The following is a 27,419-nucleotide window of genomic DNA, read 5'->3' as shown; positions in this document are numbered from 1 at the left end:
GGCATCTTTGACACCACCTGCTAGTTTTCAGAGATGGAAGAGAACCGATGAGTTCACATACAGCCCAGAGCACCAGCGTAGGAGAATGGTTAGAGTGCTGGACTAGGACCCCAAGAGACCAGGGTTCAAATCCCTCCCTCAGCCATGAAGTCTGCCGGGTGACCTTGGGGGGCCAGCCAATGCCTCTCAGCCTCACCTACCTCACAGGGTTGCTGCAATGATAAAATGGGGAGGGGAGAAACAATGCACACCACCTTGAGCTCTGGTGGCACGGGAGGTGGAATACAAATGTAACAAATAAATAATAAATAAATTTCTTACATGCCAACCCCTTTTTCAAGGACTCTGGACAATATAGGTATATATAAAATTACTATTTATATATTTACCGCGTTTCTATCCCACTTTCCTTTCCACGACCAAGTTGGGATCAGAACCCTGATCTCCCCGGTCTTAGTCCAACACTCTCATGGCTGCATCCCGCTGTCTCTCACGTTTGCCAGCAAAAACTTGACTTCATAAAGGACTATGGTGTATTTGTTAGTAGCCACAACATACTTTTTTTACCTCATTTTAATTTTTGCTGCTGTCCCTCTAGAAATAATTTGACACAATCATCCCATTATACTTTTATTTGGATGCCAGCCAGGCTTGTGAATTATCCTGGAAGCAGCCTTGTGTCTTCCAGAAACCAGCATTTGCTTGACCTGCAAAGCTGCACAAACCCAATTTTTTATTTTCTTTTATGGTTTCCAAAATTCATTTAGAGTCTGCATTGAGAAGAAAACACAACGTTTCTTCCCTTTTTTTTTTTAAATGATTTTTATTAAGGTTTCAATAAAAAGTTAGACAGAAAAACATAAAAAAGAAATACACAAATACACAATACATAATTCAAAAAAAGAAGAAAAACACAAAAAAACAAAGAGCAGAAAAAAGAAACAGAGCAATTAAAAACAATATCACTTTTTCATTTCCATTTTTAAATTTACTTATTTTCTGGACTTCCTCATACCTCCCTCTTTTGTATTCCAGTCCAAATTGTTTGTCCAGCAATTTCTTTTCCACTTTTTTAATCCCAATCTTTAATCTTAATGTAATATAACATCAAAATTTTACCTCTTAAGTACCAAATTTCCATTTCCTTAGACTTCTTTAATCCTAATCTTTAATCTTACTGTAATATAACATTAAAATTTTACCTCTTAAGTACCAAATTTCCATTTCCTTAAACTTCTTTAATCCTAATCTTTAATCTTAATCTATCTATAACTTTATCCTGTACAGCTGGAAACCACTTATTTTCAATCCAACATCACTCTAACATTCATTAATTTTACAGTGTTTCTGTAGATAATCTTTGAATTTCTTCCAATCTTCCTCCACTGACTCTTCTCCCTGGTCACGGATTCTGCCAGTCATTTCCGCCAGTTCCATATAGTCCATCAGTTTCATCTGCCATTCCTCCAGCGTGGGAAGTTCTTGTGTCTTCCAATACTTTGCGATAAGTATTCTTGCTGCTGTTGTTGCATACATAAAGAAAGTTCTATCCTTTTTTAACACCATTTGGCCGACTATGCCCAGGAGAAAGGCCTCTGGTTTCTTAGGGAAGGTATATTTAAATACCTTTTTAAATTCATTATATATCATTTCCCAGAAAGCCTTAATCTTTGGGCACGTCCACCAAAGGTGAAAAAATGTACCTTCAGTTTCTTTACATTTCCAACATTTGTTATCGGGCAAATGATAGATTTTTGCAAGTTTGACTGGGGTTATGTACCACCTGTATATCATTTTCATAATATTCTCTCTTAAGGCATTACATGCCGTAAATTTCATACCTGTGGTCCACAACTGTTCCCAGTCAGCAAACATAATGTTATGTCCAACATCTTGTGCCCATTTAATCATAGCCGATTTTACCGTTTCATCCTGAGTGTTCCATTTCAGCAGCAAGTTATACATTCTTGACAAATTCTTAGTTTTGGGTTCTAACAATTCAGTTTCTAATTTTGATCTTTCCACCTGGAAGCCAATTTTCTTGTCCAATTTAAATGCCGCCATTATCTGAAAATAATGAAGCCAGTCTCGCACTTTATTTTTTAATTTTTCAAAACTCTGCAATTTCAGTCTATCTCCATCTTGTTCCAAAATTTCCCAATATTTCGGCCATTTGACCTCCATATTGACCTTTTTCAAGACACAACGTTTCTTCCCAAGGCTGCAAAATTTGGGAGTGATGACAATTTTTCTAACTGGAGCAAGATTAATAAATTGTAAACCCTTTGGAAAAGCAATGAAACAAAATCCATCCGATTCAGTCTATTTACTCACTTATTTGCACTTAAAACTACAATAATCAGAACTAGAGAAAAACCTTCATTTTGCAAAGTTCTCCTGTCTCATACATACTACAAGTAACAAGGAAGTTTTTCCTAATGTTTAATCAAAATCTCCTTTCTTGTCATTTGAATCTGTTGGAATCTCAGTCTCCTCTTCTCTTCTATGCACACTTTTCATCAGTTTGCCTTAATTGCTAAGAAATGATTTGGAATTTGGAACGAGGCCACCAGCAAGACGTCTGCAAGGCAGAATCAGTATTACCATCGCACTGCAGTTTAAACCAAAAGTAGCACGGAGCGCACCAGAGTCCCTGCAGCTGTAAATTTGGAGACACCGCAATTTGGTCTAGAAGTTCACCGACTGTCGGGAAGCAATTGGTTCCACCCTCTTAATCGTCATTCTGCCCACTGAAACACTATTTTGCACCTCGAGGTACTACTTAAAACAAAAACAAAAAGTGATCTCACAAAAACACTGGGGTCTGCCAGTGCCTTGGTCCAAGGCTAACCATTTGTAAATATTCTGGTTTGTAGCTCATTTTCTTGGCCGCTTTGCAGCTTAATAGTTTCACGGCAGTATTTGGCCAGGATTCCTCGCTTCCACTGCCACTTGCTCGATGGCAGGCTTCTCCAGCCTGGCTCCCCTCTGGCTGTTTTGGGCCAACTAGGACTGATGGGAGTTGTAGTCCAAACAGCACAAGGTTGGGAAGGCTGTCCTAAGACACTGCTGTCCTCTTAAGTTAATTCAGGAATCCAACTGAGTTCTCCACAAGTTGAACAGATGTGCTCTGCCAAAGGAGGGAGGTGGTGGTGGTGGTGGTGGTGAGGATCAGGGCCCCCAGATCGTTTGCACGGAGCCCTGGAACTCCTGCCCCCCAAAATACACTTTTAAAGATTTGCTTGCAGGTCTGCCAAAATTTGCCCCATGCAGATTCATGGGCACTTGCCATTTTTAATGGGAATTTCAGACACAGGCTGTGCCACAAGTCTTTTAAGAATCTAGCTGGGCACAGCTGTGCTCCAGGGGGCGTCTGCTTGGATGAGCCGCTAGGGCTTCAGCTTCCCCCACGTTCCCTTACCTGGCAGGCCTAGGCTCCGTCCTGCGATTCTCCTCTGCCTGTTCCACAACGCAGCCCTTTCTAAAGTGAGCCAGCTGGACTTTAAACATATTGTTGCAATCTCTGCCCTGACTGGGGATGCTGTTCCGCCAATGGGAACTCATGGCCATGGTTGGGAAGGCAGTGAATTGGACAGGGCGTCTTTCTGTGCAAGGTTTTTATCGGAGCTTGCTGGTCATCAGGGTCATGAGCTGAGCAAATATATTTTTCATCACCTTGGAGGAGAGAGAGAGAGAGAGAGAGAGATTCCAAGTGGCTCTTAGAAACAGATCTTGCTCATCTGCACCTGCAGCAGAGAAAGGCTTGCTGAACAGATCACAGGGACATGGCGACTCTTTCATAGGTACCAGAAAGGTAATGCAGCCCTGAACACACACCTAGGAAGTTATCTGTCAAGCAGGGATGGGGGTGGGGGAAGAAATCCATTCAATTCACATTTTACCTAATTTACACTTCCCAAACCAGTAAGCGAACTGGGACACAGCCATCTATCAAAATCTGCATTTCTCCAAATTTTTTAATGCTGTTCTTTGGCCAAAAGGTGTGCAAAGATATATGTAAACTGGTGCAAAGATATATGTAAACTGGTGAAAATTCCTTGCAAAAAATACATATATTGGGATAAATGTACACAACAAAACATTTATTTTCATGCAGATTATTTTTTCAAAAGGTCACTAATGCAGAAATGTAGCCAGCTGAATTTAAGGTTGGAAACTGAGAAACTGAAAGAAAGCAGATATTGACAGATTCACCTGGCTCTACTGTCGGGGAGAATGTCTAAGTGACAGAATTTGGGGCTGCTTTACATGCACCCCATCGTGACAGGCCATTTGCTCAATTTATCAGCAAAGCAGTTTGGGAGTCTGCTGCTGCTGCTTTTCATAGAATAGAATCATAGAATCATAGAGTTGGAAGAGACCACAAGGGCCATCGAGTCCAACCCCCTGCCAAGCAGGAAACACCATCAGAGCACTCCTGACATATGGTTGTCAACCCTCTGCTTAAAGACCTCCAAAGAAGGAGACTCCACCACACTCCTTGGCAGCAAATTCCACTGTCGAACAGCTCTTACTGTCAGGAAGTTCTTCCTAATGTTTAGGTGGAATCTTCTTTCTTGTAGTTTGGATCCATTGCTCCGTGTCCGCTTCTCTGGAGCAGCAGAAAACAACCTTTCTTCCTCCTCTATGTGACATCCTTTTATATATTTGAACATGGCTATCATATCACCCCTTAACCTCCTCTTCTCCAGGCTAAACATGCCCAGCTCCCTTAGCCGTTCCTCATAAGGCATCGTTTCCAGGCCTTTGACCATTTTGGTTGCCCTCCTCTGGACACGTTCCAGTTTGTCAATGTCCTTCTTGAACTGTGGTGCCCAGAACTGGACACAGTACTCCAGGTGAGGTCTGACCAGAGCAGAATACAGTGGCACTATTACTTCCCTTGATCTAGATGCTATACTCCTATTGATGAGGCCCAGAATTGCATTGGCTTTTTTAGCTGCCGCGTCACACTGTTGGCTCATGTCAAGTTTGTGGTCAACCAAGACTCCTAGATCCTTTTCACATGTACTGCTCTCAAGCCAGGTGTCCCCCATCTTGTATTTGTGCCTCTCATTTTTTTTGCCCAAGTGCAATACTTTACATTTCTCCCTGTTAAAATTCATCTTGTTTGTTTTGGCCCAGTTCTCTAATTTGTCAAGGTCGTTTTGAAGTGTGATCCTGTCCTCTGGGGTGTTAGCCACCCCTCCCAGTTTGGTGTCATCTGCAAATTTGATCAGGATGCCCTTGAGTCCATCATCCAAGTCGTTGATAAAGATGTTGAATAAGACCATGCCCAAGACAGAACCCTGTGGCACCCCACTAGTCACTCTTCTCCAGGATGAAGAGGAACCATTGATGAGCACCCTTTGGGTTCGGTCAGTCAGCCAGTTACAAATCCACTGAGTGGTAGCATAGTCAAGACTGCATTTTTTTTAAAGCTATAAATATATCAAGATTAAGGATTAGGACCAAAAAGACTAAGAGAAATGGAAAAATTGGTTCAAATAGGTAAAAATCTAATGTTATAATATATTAAGATTTAGGACTGTAATTAAAAAGGAGGGAAAGAAATTGCTGGGCTTACAAACTGAATTGGAATACAAAAGAGGGAGGTATGAGGAAGTCCGGGAAACAAGTAAATTTAAAAGAGGTTATGAAAGGACGGAACTATTTTTAACGGTTTTTTTTTTTTCTTTCTTCTTTTTTTACTTTTTTCTATTTTGTACGTTGTGTTTTGTATGGTGTATTTTTCTTTGTTTTTGTTAAAATTTTCTTGTTTATTAATGTGATTTTATTCTTTCTGAAACTTTAATAAATATTAATTAAAAAAAAAAAAAAGACTGCATTTTACCAGCTTCTTTACAAGAATATCATGGGGCACCTTGTCAAATGCCTTGCTGAAATCAAGGCATTTGGCTACATCCACTGCGTTCCCTTCATCTACCAGGCTTGTAATTCTGTCAAAAAACGAGATCAGGTTAGTCTGACATGACTTATTTTTCAGAAATCCATGCTGACTATTGGTGATCACAGCATTCCTTTCTAGGTGCTCACAGACTGTTTGCTTAATGATCTGCTCCAGAATCTTCCCTGGTATTGATGCCAGACTGACTGGGCGGTAATTATTTGGGTCCTCTCTTTCCCCCTTTTTGAAAATAGGGACAACATTTGCCCTCCTCCAGTCTGCCGGGACTTCGCCTGTTCTCCAGGAATTCTCAAAGAGGAATGCCAGTGGTTCTGAGATCACATCTGCCAGTTCTTTTAATACTCTTGGATGCAGTTCATCTGGCCCTGGAAACTTGAATACATCTAGACTAGCCAAGTATTCTTGTACTATCTCCTTAGTTATTCTGGGCTGTGTTTCCTCTGCTGAATCATTTGCTCCAAATTCTTCAGGTCGGGCATTGTTTTCTTTATCGGAGAAGACTGAGGCAAAGAAGGCATTGAGGAGTTCAGCCCTTTCTGTGTCCCCTGTTTGCATTTCACCATCTTCTCCTCTGAGTGACCCCACTGTTTCTTTGTTCTTCCTTTTGCTACGAACATACCCATAAAAGCCTTTTTTGTTGCTTTTAACCTCTCTAGCAAGCCTGAGTTCATTCTGTGCTTTAGCTTTTCTGACTTTGTGTCTACACGTGCTGGCTATTTGTTTGAATTCCTCTTTGGTGGTTTCCCCCCTTTTCCATTTTTTTGTACACATCCTTTTTTAATCTTAACTCAGTTAAAAGTTCTTTAGATAGCCACCCTGGCTTCTTTAGGTACCTTCCAAGTTTCCGTCTCATTGGTATTGCCTGAAGTTGTGCTTTTACTATCTCCCTCTTAACAAACTCCCAGCCATCATGAACTCCCTTTCCTTTTAGTATTACTGTCCATGGGATCTCACCCAGCACTTCCCTAAGTTTTATGAAGTCGGCTTTCTTAAAGTCAAGAAATTGAGAGTCCTAGTATGCTTGGCTGCTCCTTTCCGCTGTATAGTAAACTTCAGAAGAGCATGATCACTCGTGCCTAATGATCCTTCCACTTCTACCCCACTAACCAGGTCATCAACACTGGTTAGGACCAGATCTAAAATGGCTGTTCATCTTGTTGCTTCTCCCACTTTCTGGACAATGAAGTTGCCTGCAAGGCCAGTGAGGAATCTGTTTGACCTTATGCTCTTGGCTGAGTTTGACATCCAACAAATATTCGGGTAATTGAAGTCCCCCATTACTACTATCTCCCTTCTTTTTGCATGCTTGGCCATCTGTTCCAGGAAGGCATCATCTATGTCCTCCGTTTGGCTTGGGGATCTATAGTAAACTCCCACACTGAGGTCACTGTTATTCTTCTCTCCCTTAATTTTGACCCGAATGCTCTCACTTTGGCTTTGAGGTTCTAAATCTTGGATCTCTTCACAGGTATACACATCCCTGACATATAACGCCACTCCTCCTCCTTTCTTGTCTGGTCTGTTTCTCTGAAATAGATTGTATCCCCCCCATTATTACATTCCAATCGTGGGACTTATCCCACCAGGTTTCAGTGATGCCTATTATGTCATATTTAGTTTGCTGTACCAAGAGCTCAAGCTCATCTTGTTTATTTCCCATGCTTTGCGCATTAGTGTACAGACATTGAAGCCCATTAATCATTCCCCCATGTCTCTTATTTAAGGATTTTTTCCTCCCACCACTAGGTCTGCGTGCCGTTTGCTCCATTTGGTCTATGACATTTGGATGATCATCTTCATCAATTGATAGACTCCTACCTTCAGGAGCACCGTCTCCCTCCCCCACATTAGTCAGTTTAAAGCCCTCCTGATGAGGTTTCTGAGATTGTTGGCAAAAACATTCCTCCCAACCGTTGTGAGGTGCAGCGCATCGCTTGCCAGAAGTCCATCTTCAAGAAACTGCAGTCCGTGATCTAAGAATCCAAACCGTTCCTGTTTACACCATTTGCGAAGCCAGCTGTTCACTTCCACTATTTTTCCCTCTCTCCCTGGGCCACGTCGTTCAACTGGGAGGACAGATGAGATGACAATTTGTGCATTTAATTGCTTCAATTTGCTGCCCAGAGCCTCGTAGTCTCTTTTGATCTTCTGGAGGCTATTGCCTGCAGTGTCATTGGTTCCCACGTGAACCAAGAGGAAGGGGTATTTGTCAGTGGGTTTTATGATTCCTTGCAGTCGTTCAGTTACATCTTGGATCTTAGCCCCGGGGAGACAGCACACTTCCCGAGACATCTTGTCAGGCCCACAGATCACTGCTTCTGTTCCCCTCGGTAGGGAATCCCCTATCACCACTACACGCCTCCTCTTAGGTTTGGTCGGGGTTCTTCCGTGAGCTGTCCGTTCCAAGGTCGCCTGCACATTCCCTGAGGACTGACTTTGCTGCTCGTCTTCATATACCTGATCGACTGTAATGAGGGAGAGATCCTCAAATGGAGTCTGCTCTTCGTCTTCCATGCTAGGGGAGAGGACCTCAAAGCGATTGTGTATTTCTAAACAATCAGAGCGAACCCTGGGCCTCCTACTTCTTTGAGTCACGTTTCTCCATATATCTGGCTCCTGTGTTGGTGAACTAGCCTCCTTCTCAGGGGAGTCCCCTGTCTCCTCCTTGGTGGAGACGGTGTGCTCTGTTGCTTCCAAGAAGAGCTCCAGCTCTCTAATTCTTTGGAGCGTAGCTACACGTTCCTCCAGTTGCTGGACTTTGTCTTCTAAGTGGGCAATCAACATGCAATTGCTGCAGGTAAAGCTGCCTGCAACTTTTGGCAAGATGGCAAACATTGCGCAGGAACCGCAGGCGACTGCAGCTGTTCCCTCCCCCTCCATCTTGAGAACATGTCGTTGGGGGTGGCTACAGCGGTCCTCCATCATAAAAAGCGTGAAGACAGGACAAATAACTCCCCCCCAAAAAAACCTAGGTCTCCCCAACAAACGTTTGAGACTAGCTCCCCTAAAACTAAAAGATGGATCAAACTGCGCACGCCGCTGCCCTGCAAGCGCTGATAAGCTCCTCCCACAGCTAATCACCTGCCTCAACAGAAACCCTGCCCCCTCTGACCTTTGCACAGGGAGAGCAGCTAATCAGCCACAAAGAAACACACACACAAGAAAACCCTTTTTCCTCCTTCTTCAGCTGCTGCCCTGCAAGCTCTGATAAGCACCTCCCACTTTTGCTTGGCTGAGCCCACCTTGCGTGCTCATTTAGTAGCTCCTCCTCCCCCTCAAAATCTCACCCACAAGCACACCCTGCGAAGACAGCATCCTGCAGGTGCCTTCCCCACATGCTAAGCCCCACCTGCATGGGGAAGGGCCTGCAGCAGACTTCCCCAACCTGGGCCCCAGAAGCCAGCAGGGCCAACTTTCAGAGGTGATGGGACTTGTAGTCCAAAATATCCAGAAGGCAATAGAAAACACATGTGCTCCCAATCCTCATGGGGACGCTGTGCCACCCACCCTCCTGCTTTCCTGCATCTCGTGCTGCCTTTTCCCGCAGAGAAACTATGAGCAGAGAATCACAGAACTGCAGAGCTGGAAGGGACCCCAAGGGCCAACCCCCTGCAGTGGAGGAATCGCAGCTCAGGAATCCCTGGCAGATGGTCATCCAACCTCTGTTTAAACACCTCCAACAAAGAAGAGCCCACCACCTTCCCAGGGAGTCTGCTTCATTGTCAAACAGCTCTTCCTGTCAGAAAGCTCTACCCAACACCAGACTGGAATCTTCACTAACTCACTGGCCCTTATAAAAACGTCACTCTCTGCCTTCCTAAATCTGCTGCGTGAATACTCTCCAGGGCTGCTTCCCAGGGCTTCCGGTGAAGCAAGACCGCACCTGTTCTTGCATGCAGAAGGTCCCAGGTTCAATCCCCAAAGAGAGCCCAGCCAGAAGCCGTGGAGAGCAGCTGCCAGCCAGTGCAGGCAGTACTGAACTGGGTGGTCCAATGGACTGACTCGCTAGAAGGCAGCTTCCTTTGTTCCTATGCTGACACAGCCTGGGGTAGGGGTGGAGAGAGGAACACAAAATAAGAGACTAAAGTGCCTCTGACCATGTGCAGAGTTGCTCTCTCCACTGTACAACTCTCTCAATTCTGCGCACATCTAGGGTTAGAACAGCCAAGGCTTCTCATTCGACATTGTGGCAGCTTCAGCCTTTCCCCTTTTCCTCCTAGGAAATAACTGCTTCTTTCCCAAAGGTCCCAGGCCTGGCTGACAAGGATGCTCGGCCAGCCCCTCTCAAGGGGCACTGACAGTATGAAGACCAACACACTGCTCTGCACCAGATACAGAAAGAACACCTTACCTTCTCTGAGACCAGAGAGAGAAAGGAGTGAGTGGCCTTTGAAATCCCAGGAGCTGCCTACTGGATCAGATTTCTCTCACCTATTTCTTTTCACAGAATTACCCCTCGGGCAAATTGCTTCCCTTCCTGCCATCCTTGGACTGCCACAGCTGCACAAGGAAGTGCTCAGTTTCCACTGACTGCAGTTAGAAACCAACCCATTAAGGGCATGGGGGGGGGAGATTCTCATCATTTTCTCTGCCACCCACAGTAGCATTGTCTCAAGGACCGCTGCCTTCCTGCAGCCAGGGATCCTGGCTCAAGCGTCTCATGGAGGCCATTTCAAGCAGGCACCAGAAATGCCTGCTCAAGGAAAACACCTGCCCCAAGTTGCTCGATACTGAAAGGACCCAGGGTGCAGGGCTCATGTGACACAAATCTATATAAGCTAAATTATATTACATTAACAACAAACAATAATAATTATGTTACCCAGCCTTCACCAGCAGGCCCCAGGCTGGGTTACACCAACTCAACATTCAGAATTCAAAGCAGTTAAAGCATATTGCATTTGCAATAATAGGTGAGTCCTGAAAACACACATAGAATCATAGAATTGTAGAGTTAGAAGGGACCCCAACAGTCATCTAGACCAACCCCCTGCAACACAGGAAACTCAGCTAAAGCATCCATTATAGATGGCCATCGAATCTCTGCTTAAAAACCTCCAAGGAAGGAGTGCTGAAGAGGTACATCTTCAACATTTGCCCAAAGCTGTTCAGTGAAAAAGGCAGGTGCACCTCTGTGTAGAGGGACCTCCACAGCTGAAGGGCTACCACAGAGAAGGCCCTGCTCTGGGCTGCCACCACTCCAAGCCTCTAAACCTATGCTCCAAACATACGCATTTCAGGTGTTTGAGACCTGCAATGTTTGTAGGGTTGCCATATTTTGAACAGCAAAAAAAGAGGACATATTTGCCGACTTCTACTTTTAGCTATGGATCACTATGACAACTCTCATTTTACATACCCATGAAAAAGAGGATGTGTCCTGAAAAAAAAAAGGACATAGGACAACCCTAGCTAATGTGAGCATCTTGAATTGGGCCTTAAAAAACAAAACACAACTGGCAGCCACAGTTTTAGAACAGAGGTCATATGTGATCTAAAGCCAAACCAGCTAGTAATTTTGGAGAAGCTGGAGTTTCTCAGCTGTCTTCAAGCACAGCCCCACATAGACCACAGCGCACACATGGCAATAATACAATCTGGAAGTTGCCAGAGCATGGAGTGCTGTAGCCAAGTCATCTACCTATCTACGGCCTTTGAAATCCCTGCACTGGGCAAATTAAGATGGCAGAGGGCTCACCAACCCTTCATTTTGCAATGCACTCAGCTGCCCTATGAGCAAAATATAAGAAAAAAATCTTTGGGTGGCAGGAGCGGGAAGGCAGGAGATCCAATTATTAATGCCCTAAAGCCATGAGTTGAACATCAGCAGAAATCCAACAGGTTAAACTCCCACAACCATCATTGCATCTAAAATTCCTGCCTGCAGAACTCCTTATTCACCTCCCTCCTCTAACAGGGCTGAGCTGCTTTTCCCAGCTGAACAGCAAAGAGGAAATTCAACAGGTTAAGCATCCTGAGCCCCCTGTTGGATTTTGGCCCAACAAGGCACCTGTTGTTGTTTTTTTAAATCATGTCTGATGAGAAGAGGGCGCTCTGGTTACAGAAATGACAAGTGACTTCTTCACATTTTCAGAAGACGTACATCCTGTTTTCTCCCACAAGAGGTCACCCTAAAACCTTCTTTAAAATTAAATCCTTAACAGTCCCTCTGCTGATCACAACACAAAGTGGGCAGAAAGTTTATTAATTTGTCTTATCAATTGATTTAATTCATTCTTACTTGATGGATTTATATTCTGCCCGAGGTGAGTGCATAAAATACAGACACATGGTAACAGAAGCTGATGAAGATTTTTTTTTAAGTCCAGTGTAAGCAACATAAAAAAGAAGAAAAAGTTAAGATACTGAATTTAAGCACCTGAGTAAATTTTAGAGCCACTTGTTTGTCTAAACTCTGGCCAGCTCTATTAAGATCTGTCTCTATTGGGCTGCGTTTCCAAGCAATGCCCTCAGCTGTGCTGGACGAGCAACTAGATCCCATATGCAGATAGAGAGACTCTGTATTTGTGGGCAAGTGCATGTAGAAGACATTCACCGTTATTTGTGACATGGCCCACTATACACAGAACCTAGGAGGCACTTTCTGAATCCCCTGTTTGTTCCAAGAAAGCAGTCTCTCCTTCGCAGAGACGTTCTAGGCTGCTGGGCCCTCTTTGGGCTGGTGGCAAGAAAAATCAAGGAGGAGGAAGTGGAGAAAATTGCAGTGACTTGTAAGGGAGATTCAGAGGTCTAAACAGAAATGCATTGCATGCAGTCGTGGAGGCGCCCCAACTGCAGCCTTGCTTATGTCTTAGGCAGAGGCACAAACACTCTTTCTGACAGGGTTTGTATGGTTTTGTCATGGCCTCTCTGGCTAGTACAATATTATCTTATTTACTTACTTCCTATTAGATGAGCCAGTCAGCAGCTGCTGCATCTTGAACCGGATTTTTTTTTAGAGAACCTCGTCCTCAAGGGCAGCCCGACATACCAACAGACTGCAGTAGTCAAACCTGGAGGTGACTAGGGCCTGTATAATTCCGGGCAGGCTACTTCTGCCTAGGTAGATCCTACCCTTTCCGACAGGCTCTGGACAAACAACAGCCATCAAGCGTTTGCAGAGTTCACCTGCTTTTGGGAAGGTAGTCTTCTTGCAAATACAGTGGTACCTCGGGCTATAGATGCTTCAGGTTACAGACTCTGCTAACCCAGAAATAGTACCTCGGGTTAAGAACTTTGCTTCAGGATGAGAACAGAAATCGTGCGGTGGTGGCGCGGCGGCAGCAGGAGGCTCCATTAGCTAAAGTGGTACCTCAGGTTAAGAACAGTTTCAGGTTAAAAACGGACCTCCAGAACGAATTAAGTTCTTAACCCGAGGTACCACTGTATGTTTCTTATCCCTGCGCTGCAGTGCACAGCTTTCTTTGACCCAGGCCTCTCCACAGCACAGCACCAGTGCTGAGCTCAGTACAGGACCAAGCTATACGTGACACAGAAGCACTGAAACATAAGAAGAGTTCTGCTGAGTCAGGCCCATCTAGTCCAGCCTCCTTTTCTCACAGTGGCCAACCAGATGCCCCCATGGGAAACCTGCAAGCAGGAGCCGAGCACAAGAGCAACTCTCCCCTTCTGTGGTTTCCAGCAGCTCATATTCAGAAGCACTTCTGACTCTGACCAAGCATGTGCAGAGTGCCACTCTCTCGCCACCGAGGAAGGGCAGCCAAGCACTTAGGATTACGGAAATGGAGACAACATTGATCAAGCATAGGGATGGGGAGAAATTCACTTCCTTTCACATTTAAAGGCTAGCCTGCCTCTGAAATATGAAAACAAACACAGCCATCCTTCACTATTTGCACTTCTACAAATTCTGCAGTGCAGTTCTCTGGCCACGTAAAGTGTACAAAAATGCAGGCATTGGGGTAAAATGTGCATTATAATGCATCTATTAGTGAAAGCAACATACACAAATGTCTTAGGGAAGATTGCTTTGTTCAAACGTGTGCTGGGCTAAACTGCAAATTTAAAGTTTGCATTGAAATACTGATGAATGTTGTGAGCCCCTCCATCTTATGCCCAGGCTCTATATAGGTGTAAATAAAACATAGAATCATAGAATCATAGAGTTGGAAGAGACCACAAGGGCCATCGAGTCCAACCCCCTGCCAAGCAGGAAACACCATCACAGCACTCCTGACATATGGTTGTCAAGCCTCTGCTTAAAGACCTCCAAAGAAGGAGACTCCACCACACTCCTTGGCAGCAAATTCCACTGTCGAACAGCTCTTACTGTCAGGAAGTTCTTCCTAATGTTTAGGTGGAATCTTCTTTCTTGTAGTTTGGATCCATTGCTCCGTGTCCGCTTCTCTGGAGCAGCAGAAAACAACCTTTCTTCCTCCTCTATGTGACATCCTTTTATATATTTGAACATGGCTATCATATCACCCCTTAACCTCCTCTTCTCCAGGCTAAACATGCCCAGCTCCCTTAGCCGTTCCTCATAAGGCATCGTTTCCAGGCCTTTGACCATTTTGGTTGCCCTCCTCTGGACACGTTCCAGTTTGTCAATGTCCTTCTTGAACTGTGGTGCCCAGAACTGGACACAGTACTCCAGGTGAGGTCTGACCAGAGCAGAATACAGTGGCACTATTACTTCCCTTGATCTAGATGCTATACTCCTATTGATGAGGCCCAGAATTGCATTGGCTTTTTTAGCTGCCGCGTCACACTGTTGGCTCATGTCAAGTTTGTGGTCAACCAAGACTCCTAGATCCTTTTCACATGTACTGCTCTCAAGCCAGGTGTCCCCCATCTTGTATTTGTGCCTCTCATTTTTTTTGCCCAAGTGCAATACTTTACATTTCTCCCTGTTAAAATTCATCTTGTTTGCTTTGGCCCAGTTCTCTAATTTGTCAAGGTCGTTTTGAAGTGTGATCCTGTCCTCTGGGGTGTTAGCCACCCCTCCCAGTTTGGTGTCATCTGCAAATTTGATCAGGATGCCCTTGAGTCCATCATCCAAGTCGTTGATAAAGATGTTGAATAAGACCATGCCCAAGACAGAACCCTGTGGCACCCCACTAGTCACTCTTCTCCAGGATGAAGAGGAACCATTGATGAGCACCCTTTGGGTACACCCTGAAGGCCTCAGCTGACCCTCATTCCAAGGAAACCAAACCTGGCAAAGCGCAGGGCCCCCAGAGTCTCTCCCTGCTTGGAGAGAGGGGTAAATACAGAACAAAGTAGAAGTGGTAATTAGAATCATAGAATTGTAAAGTTGGAAGGGACCCCCAAGGGTCATCTAGTCCAACCCCCTGCAATGCAGCGATCTTTTCTGCATTACAATCACAAACATTAAATCAAATATTCTAACATAAAATAAAATACATACTGGTGAACAATTAAGAGTCTGACCTGGCATAAAGCAGCTTCTGGCACACTTCTCCTCTGTGAAACTGTCTATCCCTCCTTGAAAACCAACCAGTCAATTGGCAATTGTTGACATGTAGATCTGGTATTGCTGAATTCCCCAAGGAGCCCTGCCTTGCCTTGCCCAGGATCCCATTTCCTGCAGAGCTGTCCCTCTCGTTGGGCAGAGAGTGGCAGGAGACAGCTGCCAAAGGATGTGAGGCAGAGCAAGGGGCCAGCTGGCATCTCATGAGCTAGCCTGCTGTCATTGGCCACGGAGGAGGAGGAGGCTGTCCAACCATCAGCATGGAAATATGCATCAACTTCCAGCCTGGATGGTTTGCTGAATGTGGAGTGGGGTTGCCATCTTGTCCTTTGCCTCAAGTGGCAAAATAGATTGCACCAGTCCCATGCAGTGGCCATTCAGACACCTCTGGAAAGCTCAGAGGCAGGGCAGGGCAAGGCGGCAACCTCCATCCCACCTGTCCCCAGCCTGTAGGGCACAAAAGGTAAACTGCTTCTGAGGATGGAGATTTCCTTTAGGTTTAGAGCAGTTCACAGGCTTCTCCTTCTCCATGAACTTAACTTTTTTCAAAAGCCACATAAAGCCTTTGCCACATCTTGTGGAACTGAATTATATAATCAAATTATTTCCACTAGGACAAAATATAAAGGGCAGGGGGACACCTGCTGCCCTGGAACCAGCTGCTCCTTAAAGGTAAAGGGACCCCTGACCATTAGCTCCAGTCATGACCAACTCTGGGGTGGCGGCGCTCATCTTGCTTTATTGGCCAAGGGAGCCGGTGTACAGCTTCTGGGTCATGTGGCCAGCATGACTAAGCTGCTTCTGGCGAACCAGAGCAACACACGGAAATGCCGTTTACCTTCCCGCCGGAGCAGTACCTATTTATCTACTTGCACTATGACATGCTTTCGAACTCAGCTGCCGCTTAGCAACCAGCAAAACACCCCCAGAATGCCCCAGGAAGTGGGGATGGTCGCTCTTGTGGTGCATGCACAGAATACCATTTATAAAGGGAAACCATTCCAGGTTCTTTTAAAGAAAATCTACCACATCTGTAAGCTTACTAATCTCACTGAAAAGCCAGCATTAAATATAAATGTGGTGACCAGCTGTCTGCTTGGGAAAAAGACAAAACTTGGCAGACACCCCTGTGCAGTTTTTTAAAGATGATATAATCATGTTCTAAACTTGATTATACCCACAGCAAAACATTTACATGGCAATATATTCCAGAGAACAGAAAATGCAAGGTTAATCGTCATCGGCATGAGGGGGACAGGATTATTCCACGGTTCCTTGTCAATAGACAAATCCTTGCCTGTAACTTTGGCACAGCAGCCTTAGATCGTCTTTCTCCGTGAAAAGCACAGAGGTTGAGAGGGGAACCCAACCTATTCTCCCAAAGCAAAAGACAGTTCAAAAACATTCCTTTAAAACCCCAAAGCTTCCAACAGTTCCGCAGGCTTCACGGCTGCCATCTTGAAAAAGATTTGATGGCCAGGGGGCCTCTTTCCATTTCTATCAGGGTGGAGGGGAGAGAGAGAGAAAGAGACACCCTGTTATAAGAGTTTGATGGTAATCCTCTGAGAATTTTTTTAAAAACCTCTCTCCCGGGGGTGGGGAGGGGGAAGAAAGCCCTTCTCCGAAAGCGCTTATGAAGGACAACATTTTTGTGTCCCCCGAATAAAACGTTTTAATGTGCTACAATCCATTACACACACATCCCACCATTTCCTTTCAATAATTATTCATTAGAAAACATTTAACGTCGCTGCAAATTTCACACCGGGCAGTCTGTGGACAAAGGGCCAACGATGGCCCATTTAGGAGAGAGGCTGGAGGCCGCCTCTGCTAATCTGAGAAACGGGAGGGGGGCGCCTGGGCTGGCCAGGCTGGACACAAGGGCCCCCGCCAAATTGTGCAGTTAACGGTCAAAGCCCCCCTGCCTACTTTGACACTCATTTAAAGATGACAGTGAACAATAGAGATTTGTTCCTGGCAACTCTTTCTTGTCAGGCTCAGGCAGGTCTACAGCGACTAAGCCGAGGACCGACCGGCTCGGCTGTCCTCTAGCTCAGGGCCAGGGGGCGGGGTTCCGTTAGACCTGCCATGTCAGGCCTCTTCCTCTGGGGCCTCCCCCCCCAACCCAATGCGACAGGTGAAGAATGAACAGGTTAAGAGAGAGAGAGAAGGGGAGCCCCAGGCAGAGCACGTCCGCTCTGTGGATGCTATGGCAAGGTGGGCCAGGTCAAGAGAACCTTCTTTGGGACAGGAATCCTGATGCTTTGAAACAGTGTGGGCTTTGTGATGAGTGGGAGGGAATCAAGGCATATTTCTTTCGGTCTCCCCTGCCCACCTCCCCCAGAACCCTCCAGTCGCTGTCATCTCTGAGACGGTGCAACTCCTGCTCATTTGGGGTGCAGAAACAATAGGCCAAGCCAGGGGCCATTCAAATTTCAAGCAGGGAAACCAACAAAAAAAGTGGGTCTCTTGGGCTTCAGAAAGTTAAGGGGGTATGCAATTCCCTATCTGTGGATTGGTCAGCAGCAGAGAGAGAATCTTGTGGGGGTCAAAAGAGGCCGCAGGTACAAGGAGGGTCGTGGCTCAGAGCCACAGCCCCTGCTTTACTTGCAGAAGGTCCCAGATTTGAGCCCCCAACATCTGTAGTAGGGCTGGGACTATTCCCCTTCTGAAAGAGGTGTTGCCAGTCCACGTAGGCAATGCTGAGCCAAGCGGATCAAGGCCCTGACTTTGAGAAAAAGCAGCTTCCAATGGCACAGTAGCTACAAACTGGAGATTCACCTGTTAAGGGTCAGGAGCAGCAGCAACACACTTTGAGCTCGTGTAGCAGCCAAGAGACTAAACTGAAGCTCGTGTAGCGGCCACATGCTCATTGGGGAGGGGAGGGGCTTGGCATCACCTCTGCAGGATGTTCCCAAGTTCTGCAGCGAGGATGTCTTGGCATAAAGTGCAAGAGCGGTATCAGGTCAGGTTTGGAGAAACAGAGTAGCATCCCTGCTTTTTACTTGTTGCAAAAATTAGCCTGGATTGCACAGGCTGGCTATTTCTAAGTTCTGAGGTTACAGCGCATAGGACATCACCTGCGTGCGCAAATGGTATAATAGGATACATCACTGGAGTTATAACCAGGACTTTGTACACACTTTAAAAAAAATAAAAAAACCCCACACTATTTCTGCAATCTGTATCTATAATGCAAGCCAAGTACCGTATATCTGTATGCAGTTGCTGCTTATACATAATTTAATCTGGTTCTGCAAACCAGATTTGAGAAGGAGAGGAAGCAAAATTTCTTTCCAAAATTTGTACCTTCCATTTCTGTACAACCACTTTCCAAAGTGGCAGATGACACAGTTAAAAAATAGCAAACACACAGTAAATAAGAATCAAATCAGTATTTTGTTTAAAGCATAAATCAGTGTACAATAATAAAAACAGCTGGACTAAAAAAATAAAATAAGAACAGCTGCCTTTTGTTATAATTCAACAGCTAATTCAGCAGTGGAACATAACAAAGTAAAACAGCAGATTAAAACTAGAAAGGTTGGCCTTGAGGCCACGTGTGACTACCAAACTAATAAGTGCCTCCTCTGTCAAGCGTGACCTGTGATCTGCTGCATCTGGCTGGGCAGAGAGGAAGCCGGAGAGAGAGAGGAGGTTGCGCTCCCCACTTTGTATCCAGCCCTGCCTACCATGGGCTTCAGCTGTGCACCCAGTTGGCACGAGGCCTCTGGCAGATTCCACCTTTGGGAACGTGGCCCTCAACAGAAAAAGGGGGTTCCCATCCCTCTTATAAAGAATTAAATCAAAACTACTGGTGAATAAAAGGCAGGAGAGTGATGCCCCCTTTCCCTGCCCCACAACTGGAAATTTTGCTTGGCTTAACTGATTCAGAATTAACCCTCAAGTCTTGCTCATAAATACAGATTTATCAACAAAGCTTTTGGAGGTGCTGCACTCTGGGCATTGTGCAAGATGCTCTTTGTAATCAGCACACTATACAGTTCTAAGAAACTGATGCTGCAATTACTTTCTTTACTGGACAATACTGGACCAACCATCACATGCCAACCCTGTATCAAAGGTCTGGTCATGAAGAGAAGCGCCCCCCCCCCTCCAAGAGACCCTCCATCACCAAGAGGTCCCAGGCCCTGCAATGGAAGTTTACTGATGTGGAGCTGAGCAGGGGCTTAACATCTCCCATCAAGTAGAAGAGAACAGATGTCCCCGAGTCCTGGCAGAAAACAAGCACATGCATCCTAGTCCAATTGCAGGTAGGGGAAACCATCATAAATCCCAGCCCAAGCATCGAGGCAAGTTGAGAAAGCTGACATTTGTCTGTTTATTTATCCTACACCTTAGAGAAATAGCAGGACAACAAAACAGATCCACTTTTGCATTTCGTGACTAAATCATCCCATTAAACCTTTCTCAGCTGCAACTCAATTCAAGCTCAATTCAAACTTAGCCAAAATCTACACTGTCCCCAGAGCAATTGCACAGAACATCTGCAACTTTAACTTACCCCTGCATCAGTCCAAATGCTTGGGGGGGTCAGATGTCGTGTTTGCAGCCAAGACCAAAGTTCATCTAGGACCTAGATTCTGGTTCCAACACCAGGATGGTAGGATACTGAACTGCCGGATTCCAGCATTACCTTGTGGGTTAAATGTGTGCTGAGTTGGCAGCCCATTGCTGATTCTCAACTTAACAGATAGTTGGGGGGGGGGGGCAAGGGACGGGACTTGCCGCAGTTTGCATGCTCTCCTGGTTCCAAAAGTGCTTCACTCATTTTAACCCCAGGACAATGTTGTCAAGAGACTACCTGTCAAAAAGACAACGGTGCATCTGAAGGGCTGAGAAGCCTGTACCTTAGAGGAGGAAATGCATCTCAGCAGAAATTTTACAAAGTATCACTCTGCGCGTTCCCAATCAATCGTGACATCAGCCTTTTTGACCTGCTCAAGCCTCGCTCTCGAATCCAGTATCACAGAGCAATGCAGTGACCCTCAACATAACAGCAACTTCCCTGGAGTTGATTGTGAGCTGAGCAGTTGCAAAGTCGAACCAGGGAAACAAACCCAAAGGAAGGACTTAGGACATAGGAAAGCAAAGGCACCAAGGCACCAAATGCAGCCTGGACACTCAGGTTCCACACACAGCATACTTTCAAAGCCCACGACTCTTGCCAAATAATCCTAAGAGGTGTGCCTTGTTAAGGACACTGGGAATTTTAGCACTGTGAAGGATAAACTACAGTTCCCAAGATTCTTGGGAGGGGGAATATGCACTTTTGATGTGCTTTAAATGCATGGTGTGTTCAGCTTGGATTAAATCTGGGTCTGAGAACCTGCAGCCCCCCAGGTGCTGTGGGGCTTCAGGTCTCATCAGACCTGGCAAGAAGTTGGGAATGGAGGGACTTGGAATCCAACCCCTGGGAGGTCACAGGAGACACAGACACACATGACACACACATCTTGGAGCGAGAAGTTAGTGGGCACCCTCCCCTCCTAGCAAACTCTGAGAAATGGAGTTCTGTTTCATCACTTGTGATTTGCTGCCCTGGGCTCCTTTGGGAGGAAGATCAGGTTAATAAATAAACAAATCCATACAACGTTCTCAGCCCCTCAACCAAACAGCGCCCAAGATTCTTGGTGGGCAGTCAAATAGGCTTCCCTATGAGTTTGTTAGGTAGACACACTCTGGATGCTCCCCCATCTTCCATAGCTGCATGGTGGGCACTTCATTCCACTGCAGAGCTTGGGCCACCTTCCCCTGCCCTCCTCGTTTTGCCCTTCTGCCCCTGTGAGCTGCTGGCCAGACACTGCGCCTTTCCCAGGAAGACCAACCAACTAAAGTGCACCTCATAGCAGGAGAATGAAGTTAGTTGACGTGTGATGGGACAAGGCCTTCTTAGGGACAGCCCCAGTGGGCCCCCTCTCTTCTAGCCCTCAAGCAAACCGTGAAGAGGGCTATTTAGTGCTTTACTTTTTGAACCCCGCTGCTACAAACAGGTTTCCTGTTGCCCCAGTTCTTGTAACCCCTCAGTTCTGTATTTTCTTGCATGATAAGCTATTGTGTGGGCTCTTGTAGCCAAAAGGCAAAATATAGCCAGGGCTATTTTTCTAGAAAAATAGGTGCAATGGCACCCACCTGAGAGGTGCCAGACCTGAGTTCCATCTGAAAAAAGCCCCAAATATAAGCCTAATACAGTGTTACCTTAGTTACGAACTTAATTTGTTCTGGAGGTCCGTTCTTAAGCTGAAACCGTTCTTATCCTGAGGCACGCTTTCGCTAATGGGGCCTCTGGCGCACAAATTCCATTCACATCCTGGGGCAAAGTTTGCAACCAGGAGCAGCTACCTCCGGGTTAGTGGAGCTCGTAACCTGAAGCGTTCGTAACCAGAGGTACCACTGTATAAGGGGCATTCGGCAGCACTGACAAATGCCCTAGCTACACCCGGCCCCTCATTTTCTCAGTTGCCCAACTTCAAGCCTAGGTGCATTGGGGGCAGTGAATCAAGACCCTCCAGCAGGAAAGTTAAGCAGGGGGCCACGCCCGGCACCCCCTTCAACGCAGGAGCAAGGCCATCGGGTGTCTAAGGGCTACCACAGCCTGTCCCAATGGCAGCAAATGCCTGACTAGGGAGCTGCCTTCTATGCAATGCGACCATTTTGTAGGCCTCACTTTGTTTGATTAGCTAAAATTAAGTAGTTTGCATAACAGGACTCTTTCATCGGGCGGGGAGGGGAAGAGTTTTATTACTTCAACATCACAAGAAATGCAGAAGAACTCGGCTGGAGATACGTGTTTCCTTTGTTGCCCCGTTTTATTGACTGAAGCGATGGCTAAGGTGGCTCGCCCTCTGCCCAGCCCCTGGGCGTCCGAATCCTCCTTCCCGCCTTCCCGGCAGTGGGGAGCTTAGGGGGCGCGGCAGCTCGGGAGCCCCACCCCCGATGCCCCCCAGCGTCTCTCCCCCGAGGCAGCCGGCAAAGCTCCCTGGGAGGGACGCCGGGGAGCAGGAAAGCCTTGCGTGGCCCCTTCAGCTCCTGGGCGGACGAGAAAGCAAATCAATCAATAGCCCTTGGCTTCTTTAAAACTGCGCTCCCAAGTTTCCTGGCAATAAACCCCAAGCGTGGGGTCTCCCTGCTGCCTCCCCCCATTTCATTTTAACCCCCTCTCAGACGGGCCTCTTTCTTGTACTGAAGGGGATGAGTTACAGATGGGTAGCCGTGTGGGTCTGCCATAGTCGAAATAGAAAAATTCCTTCCTGTAGCACCTTAAAGACCAACTAAGTTAGTTCTTGGTATAAGCTTTCGTGTGCAAGCACACTTCTTCAGATACACGGGGGATGAAGGGGATGAGAAAGTCCAGGACAGAGAGAAGTCATCTTCCCTTTCCTGCCCATACTTTTCTCCCGGAGCTCCGCTTACCTCCTCAGCCTCCGGCATGCTGCCTCTCCTCCAAGGAGCAGCCACCGGCAGAGCCATTTTGCGCGGGGCTCCTTGGCAGGGCTGTTCTTGGGCCCCCGCCGCGCCATCCCTTTAAAGGCACAGCTTCCCCCAAGGGGCTCTGGGAGTTGTAGTTTGTGGGGGTGCTGAGAGGAGGAGCCGGCGAACTGCAGCTCTGGGAAGGGAAGAGGGAGGCTCTCCTCACGACTCTCAGCACCCTCCACAAACTACAGCTCCCAGAAACCTCTGGAGGAAGGCCTGACTGGCGCTTGAAATGGGCGGCGTGGCCCTGGCCTTGGTCCCACTGGGTGCTAGGGCCGGGGCAGCTGGGCCCTCTTGTGCTTAGGAGACGGGGCCCCTGCAGCTAAGGACACCCCGTGGAGCACAATGAACCAACGGGGCTTAATGGCATGAGGAAGAATTGTCATTCCATTTCATAATCGCTTGGGTTGCAATTTCCTTTAGAAACGGGGCTTCCTTCTGAGTAGACAAGCACCGGATCACACTCTTAACTGCTTTACAGTTGGTGGATGAGAGAACATAGACCTCAGATTCAGGGGCTCTGACTTGTTAAAGACAAGAAAACAGTTTGCGGGTGTCCTGTGAAATCACAAAAGCATCACCAGTTGGGTGGCTCCCCCCTCCTGTATTTGATTGAGCCTGTGCTTTTTTCAGCAGCCAGCCAGGCAGCAATTAAACAGGTGAAGCTTTATCTATCACTTAACTCTGTGCCAAGCAAACCTCCTAGCGTATAATGTTAAAGGGGAATGAGCAGGTCTACTTTATTTGAACGAATGACATCCCTACGCAGGACTTTTACTTTCTTACTTTCTCTCTCTCCCCACCCCCCCCTTTCAATAATGTTGTTATGGTGTAAAAGGCTCTAGAGAACCACTTAATGCAAACATTGCTTTTACCAGACAAGCAACCACAACAGCGATGCCTCGTGTAATAAATAAGTAAACGAACAGGTTCTGTCCACCGCCGTTGCCACTTCATGGCTGACTGCATTAGGAAATGAGATTTTTATAACGGCCTGGCTGGAAGCAAACAAATGACCCAACCCTAGTTAGATTTACTGCTGCATCTTCCCTGTCATGATTTTTATAAGCCCTGTTTGGCTGTGGAGAAGCAGGAAGGAGAATGAGCTTTGGGAGTGATGGGGTTTTAATAAACGGGCTGGGGTGGGCACCCACACCTCACAGTGGGTCGGGAAATTTAAATATAATGGAACTTTAACAATGCAGCCCTATATATGTCTATTCAGAGATAACCCCCACTGAGCACAATGGGACTTACCCCCAGGTAAGCATGCATTGGAGTGCGGCCTAGGTAATTTGGCCATATTAAAGGGGTCCCAAGCATGGCCTCCTTTAGTTCTGTACTCTTCACCCCAGTAACTAGAGCTCTGGTCAGAAGCTAGTTCTGGCCAAGGCCAGGTCTCCTGGCCACAAAGGCCACACTCCAAGTCTCTCCTTTCTCATGACAAAGGTCACATTTCTGGATGCACTAAATGACTCTGCCCTAGAACACCTGGCTGTTAAAAGAAGGAAGTTTGCAGACCTGAAGCCGCAACCCCAGAGTCGGCCATGACTGGACCTAATGGTCAGGGGTCCCTTTACCTTTACTAGGAAGTGTGTTGGCCAAGGGCTTTTCCTCACTCTCCACCCCTGAAGACAGACATTCCCCCAACATGATGAATGTTTTCTTCTGAGCATGCGAGGCTCTACTGCTGTCCTTCCTTATTTCAAAAGGGAATTTGGCAATCTGGATTTATGTCTTGATTATCTCTCGTCACTGCATAATTATGTCTGTTGGCAGGAGTACCAGCAGCCGATATCTAGCCTGCCATGGTTCCTCCCCAGAAGTCCGCTCCTGGGTCTGATCTTGAGTGGCACCCCGGACCTGGTGCAAGAGGTGAGTGTTGTTGAGCCTGTTGGGAGCAGTGACCAAAGTGCTATGAAATGAAACAAACATGCAAATGGCCAGTTGCCAAGAAAATCCAATACAGTCACATTTGACTTCAAAAGAAGAAACTTCCCCCCAACAAGTTGAAAGGCAAAGCCAGGAGCTCCTTGTCAGGAATGGCAAGCTTCCACTCCCTGGTTGCAAAGCTGGTTTGAAGGGAATCCTCTGGTGTGCCTCCTTCCTGGTTCTGGTGCCCCCCCCCCCGACACGTCCACTTTCATTTCCCACAATGCTCCAGAGCCATGCTATGTCTGGGATACTGTGATGAATTAAAATGGCCAGCTGCCAGTTTGTGGTCCAGGGAGAAGGTGGGCCCTAGGGGTGCTGGGGTGCCTGCAGCTGTTCCAGAGTGGCAGGTGCTGAGAGATGACCTGCCCAGCTGGGGATCCTGCAGCAGGCTGGACCAGCTCCATACAAACGTGTTGCTGTTGCTCGTACTGTAGTCTTATAATGCCACCAGAGTATATGGTGCTACACAAGGAATGAGATTCTAGGTTTCTACCCCATGGAGCTCAAATTCCGCGGAGCTAAAATTCTACCCAGGTTGCAGGTCAGGACCATCCCAGACTTTGAGTTTTCAGGGCCCAGACTTGAGACCCAGGGCCGACCCCCCTGGTGACATCACAGGGGCAGGCCCCAGAGATGGAAAGTAATTGGGAGAGGGGAGCAGAGGACAGCAAATTCCTTCAGAGTGTCTGTACTGTAATTTGCAGTTGCTGGGCTGAAGCTTGCAAGCTGCATGCACAGCGCTCTTAATCATTTTTACCATGATCACTAAAGGCGTTCTCTCCTCCACCTGCCACCTGGAGGGGGCCAGGCAACCTGGAGACAGACCAGGAAAGGCAACCCTACACTCCAGGGAGAAAACAGGAAGTGGAGGCCGAACTGGGATGGAAGAGTTTCAGAGCTGTGATCCCTGGCTTTCTTGGACTTGGTTGCTTGAATGCCAGTAACACTTGGGGTGTATGCTGGAACCTTATGGATGATGCCCTTTCTCCATCAACTCTGTGAGATAGCTGGCTGTTAAGTTCCCTTTTACAGGTGCACACCCACCTCCAGCAGTTATCGGATGGAAACAGAACCCACCAGCTGTAACACCCATAATATCAAGATATTGTTTCCTGCAGCCAGCGGGAGACGTTAATGGAGGCAACATCCTATCTGCTTATTGACTCTGCCATAGCCTGTTGTCTGTTGCTTTAAAAGGCAAGGGCTGCCTTTCTCTCTGGGTGAAAGGCAGAGCAGAAGGCAAATACTCTTTTCCTAATGCACTTTGTTCTCAGTTGTTCAAAAGATGCCTCCATAGCTGCAGCATGGAATATGGCAACCTCTTGGTGCCTTATTGTTCATGGGCTGGAATCTGGGCACATGCACACCACAGGCAAGATGCAGTCCACCCCCTCACTTAGAAAATGAACTCCAGCAGCTCCTGCCAACAAGAAAAAGAAGGCGGCAAAACCAGGGGTTTCAGGGTGCCAGAACTGTCTCAGGTAAACAGGAGCAAATGCAGAGGAGGTGCTGAGAGCGTGGCCTGCCCAAGGTCACATAGTGCACCCACAGTCGAGGCAGCGGGAGACTCCATCTGCAGCCATGGAGCTGCGCGGCTGCCGAGAAGCGAAGCAAGCCCAGCCTAGGTCTGGACAGTTCTCCACCACGACAACCTCGCCCCATTGCTAAGATTACCTGGGCAGCCATCCCGAAGGCCGTTTCAAACAATGGTTCCAGCTAAGCCATTCAGAGCTCGCTTGGCGAGTTGCTTAGGATCCATCCAGCGTAGCCTCAACACGATGCCGTGAGTTATGAGAAGCGGCTCTTCTGTCCCAGTGGAGAAAGCTCAATAATTCATGCTGCATGTCGGTGGCTTTGCCCTTCGAGTCCCAGGGAGGTGAGTATTGGCTGCTTCTCCAGATAAGAGCGAGAAACCGGACCTTCCTAGAGATTATATTGCAGCCACTGCTGATCTTTGATTAGCCACAGGTACATTACAGGCTGAGCATGGAAATAAGCCAGAGATCACAAAAGGGATCGAGCTGAAAATGTCACTCTTCCCTCGTGACACCCCCCTCCCTCCCATCGCCCACCACCCCAAATCACTGGAACCAACGGAGGCCAGTGTGCTTTTTGGAGCTCAGAAGCCAAGGAAGCCCAACTAAGCCACAGCCTTCATGGTGAATAATGCATAGCTGGTGAGCAAAGTCACAGGATCTCTTGCCAAGTTGGGTCCAAGGCAGGCGGTGCTTAAAAATTAAAAGTGCAGAGAACTGGGCTAACAATAAGACCAAGAAGTTAATGTTTAATGTGCTCAATAACTCACAAGACATGATAATTCTGACTCCCGCTTCTCACCTGGGGAAGTGAATTTACAACAGGAATGTCTGCAAATCTTTTTTCACTCTTAAACTCAGATGATGCCCAATCCAATTTGTATTATCATGGACACAGACCAGCCTCTAAGTTACAGGCAATTACAAATGCAATTTGCAATTTACAGACCAGTAGAAGACTACTAGGAACTATCAGCACAGCAAAGGACTAGGATAGGCATGTGCTTTGTCACACATTCAGTGGATTGCTGCATTGCTAGCGTGCTTGGTAAAGAGATTTAATATTCCAGTTCCT

The 27,419-nt window shown here is 46.8% G+C and overlaps 2 protein-coding genes across 11 annotated transcripts in view; one reads left to right on the top strand and one right to left on the bottom strand.

Annotated features, from left to right (window-relative positions):
• The window catches only part of MYO1H (myosin IH), a 77,221-nt gene that overhangs the window by 41,728 nt on the left and 8,074 nt on the right, over positions 1 to 27,419 (bottom strand). The window contains exon 1 of one of the 4 annotated variants that reach the window (XM_080979181.1): positions 22,815 to 22,970. The exons of 1 other annotated variant lie outside the window; for it this stretch is intronic. In XM_080979181.1, the coding sequence (XP_080835307.1) occupies positions 22,815 to 22,871 (57 nt within the window). In that variant the 5' untranslated portion in view covers positions 22,872 to 22,970. Of the gene's footprint in view, positions 1 to 3,421; positions 3,674 to 22,218; positions 22,326 to 22,814; positions 22,971 to 27,419 lie in introns of those variants that run through there. 2 more of the 4 variants (XM_080979183.1, XM_080979182.1) reach the window with 2 other exon arrangements.
• The window catches only part of FOXN4 (forkhead box N4), a 65,979-nt gene continuing 61,676 nt past the window's right edge, over positions 23,117 to 27,419 (top strand). For 2 of the 7 annotated variants that reach the window (XM_080979213.1, XM_080979210.1), the window contains exons 1-2: positions 23,120 to 23,533; positions 24,654 to 24,749. The gene's annotated coding sequence lies outside the window, so the exon portion shown is untranslated. Of the gene's footprint in view, positions 23,534 to 24,653; positions 24,750 to 27,419 lie in introns of all 7 variants that reach the window. The other 5 variants (XM_080979214.1, XM_080979215.1, XM_080979217.1 and 2 more) reach the window with 5 other exon arrangements.

Source organism: Podarcis pityusensis, assembly GCF_964106645.2.
Source record: "Podarcis pityusensis genome assembly, chromosome: 13".
In the NCBI taxonomy this organism is placed as follows: domain Eukaryota; kingdom Metazoa; phylum Chordata; class Lepidosauria; order Squamata; family Lacertidae; genus Podarcis; species Podarcis pityusensis.
Note: the sequence above shows the minus strand (reverse complement) of the source record. Positions and strands in the feature narration are given on the sequence as shown.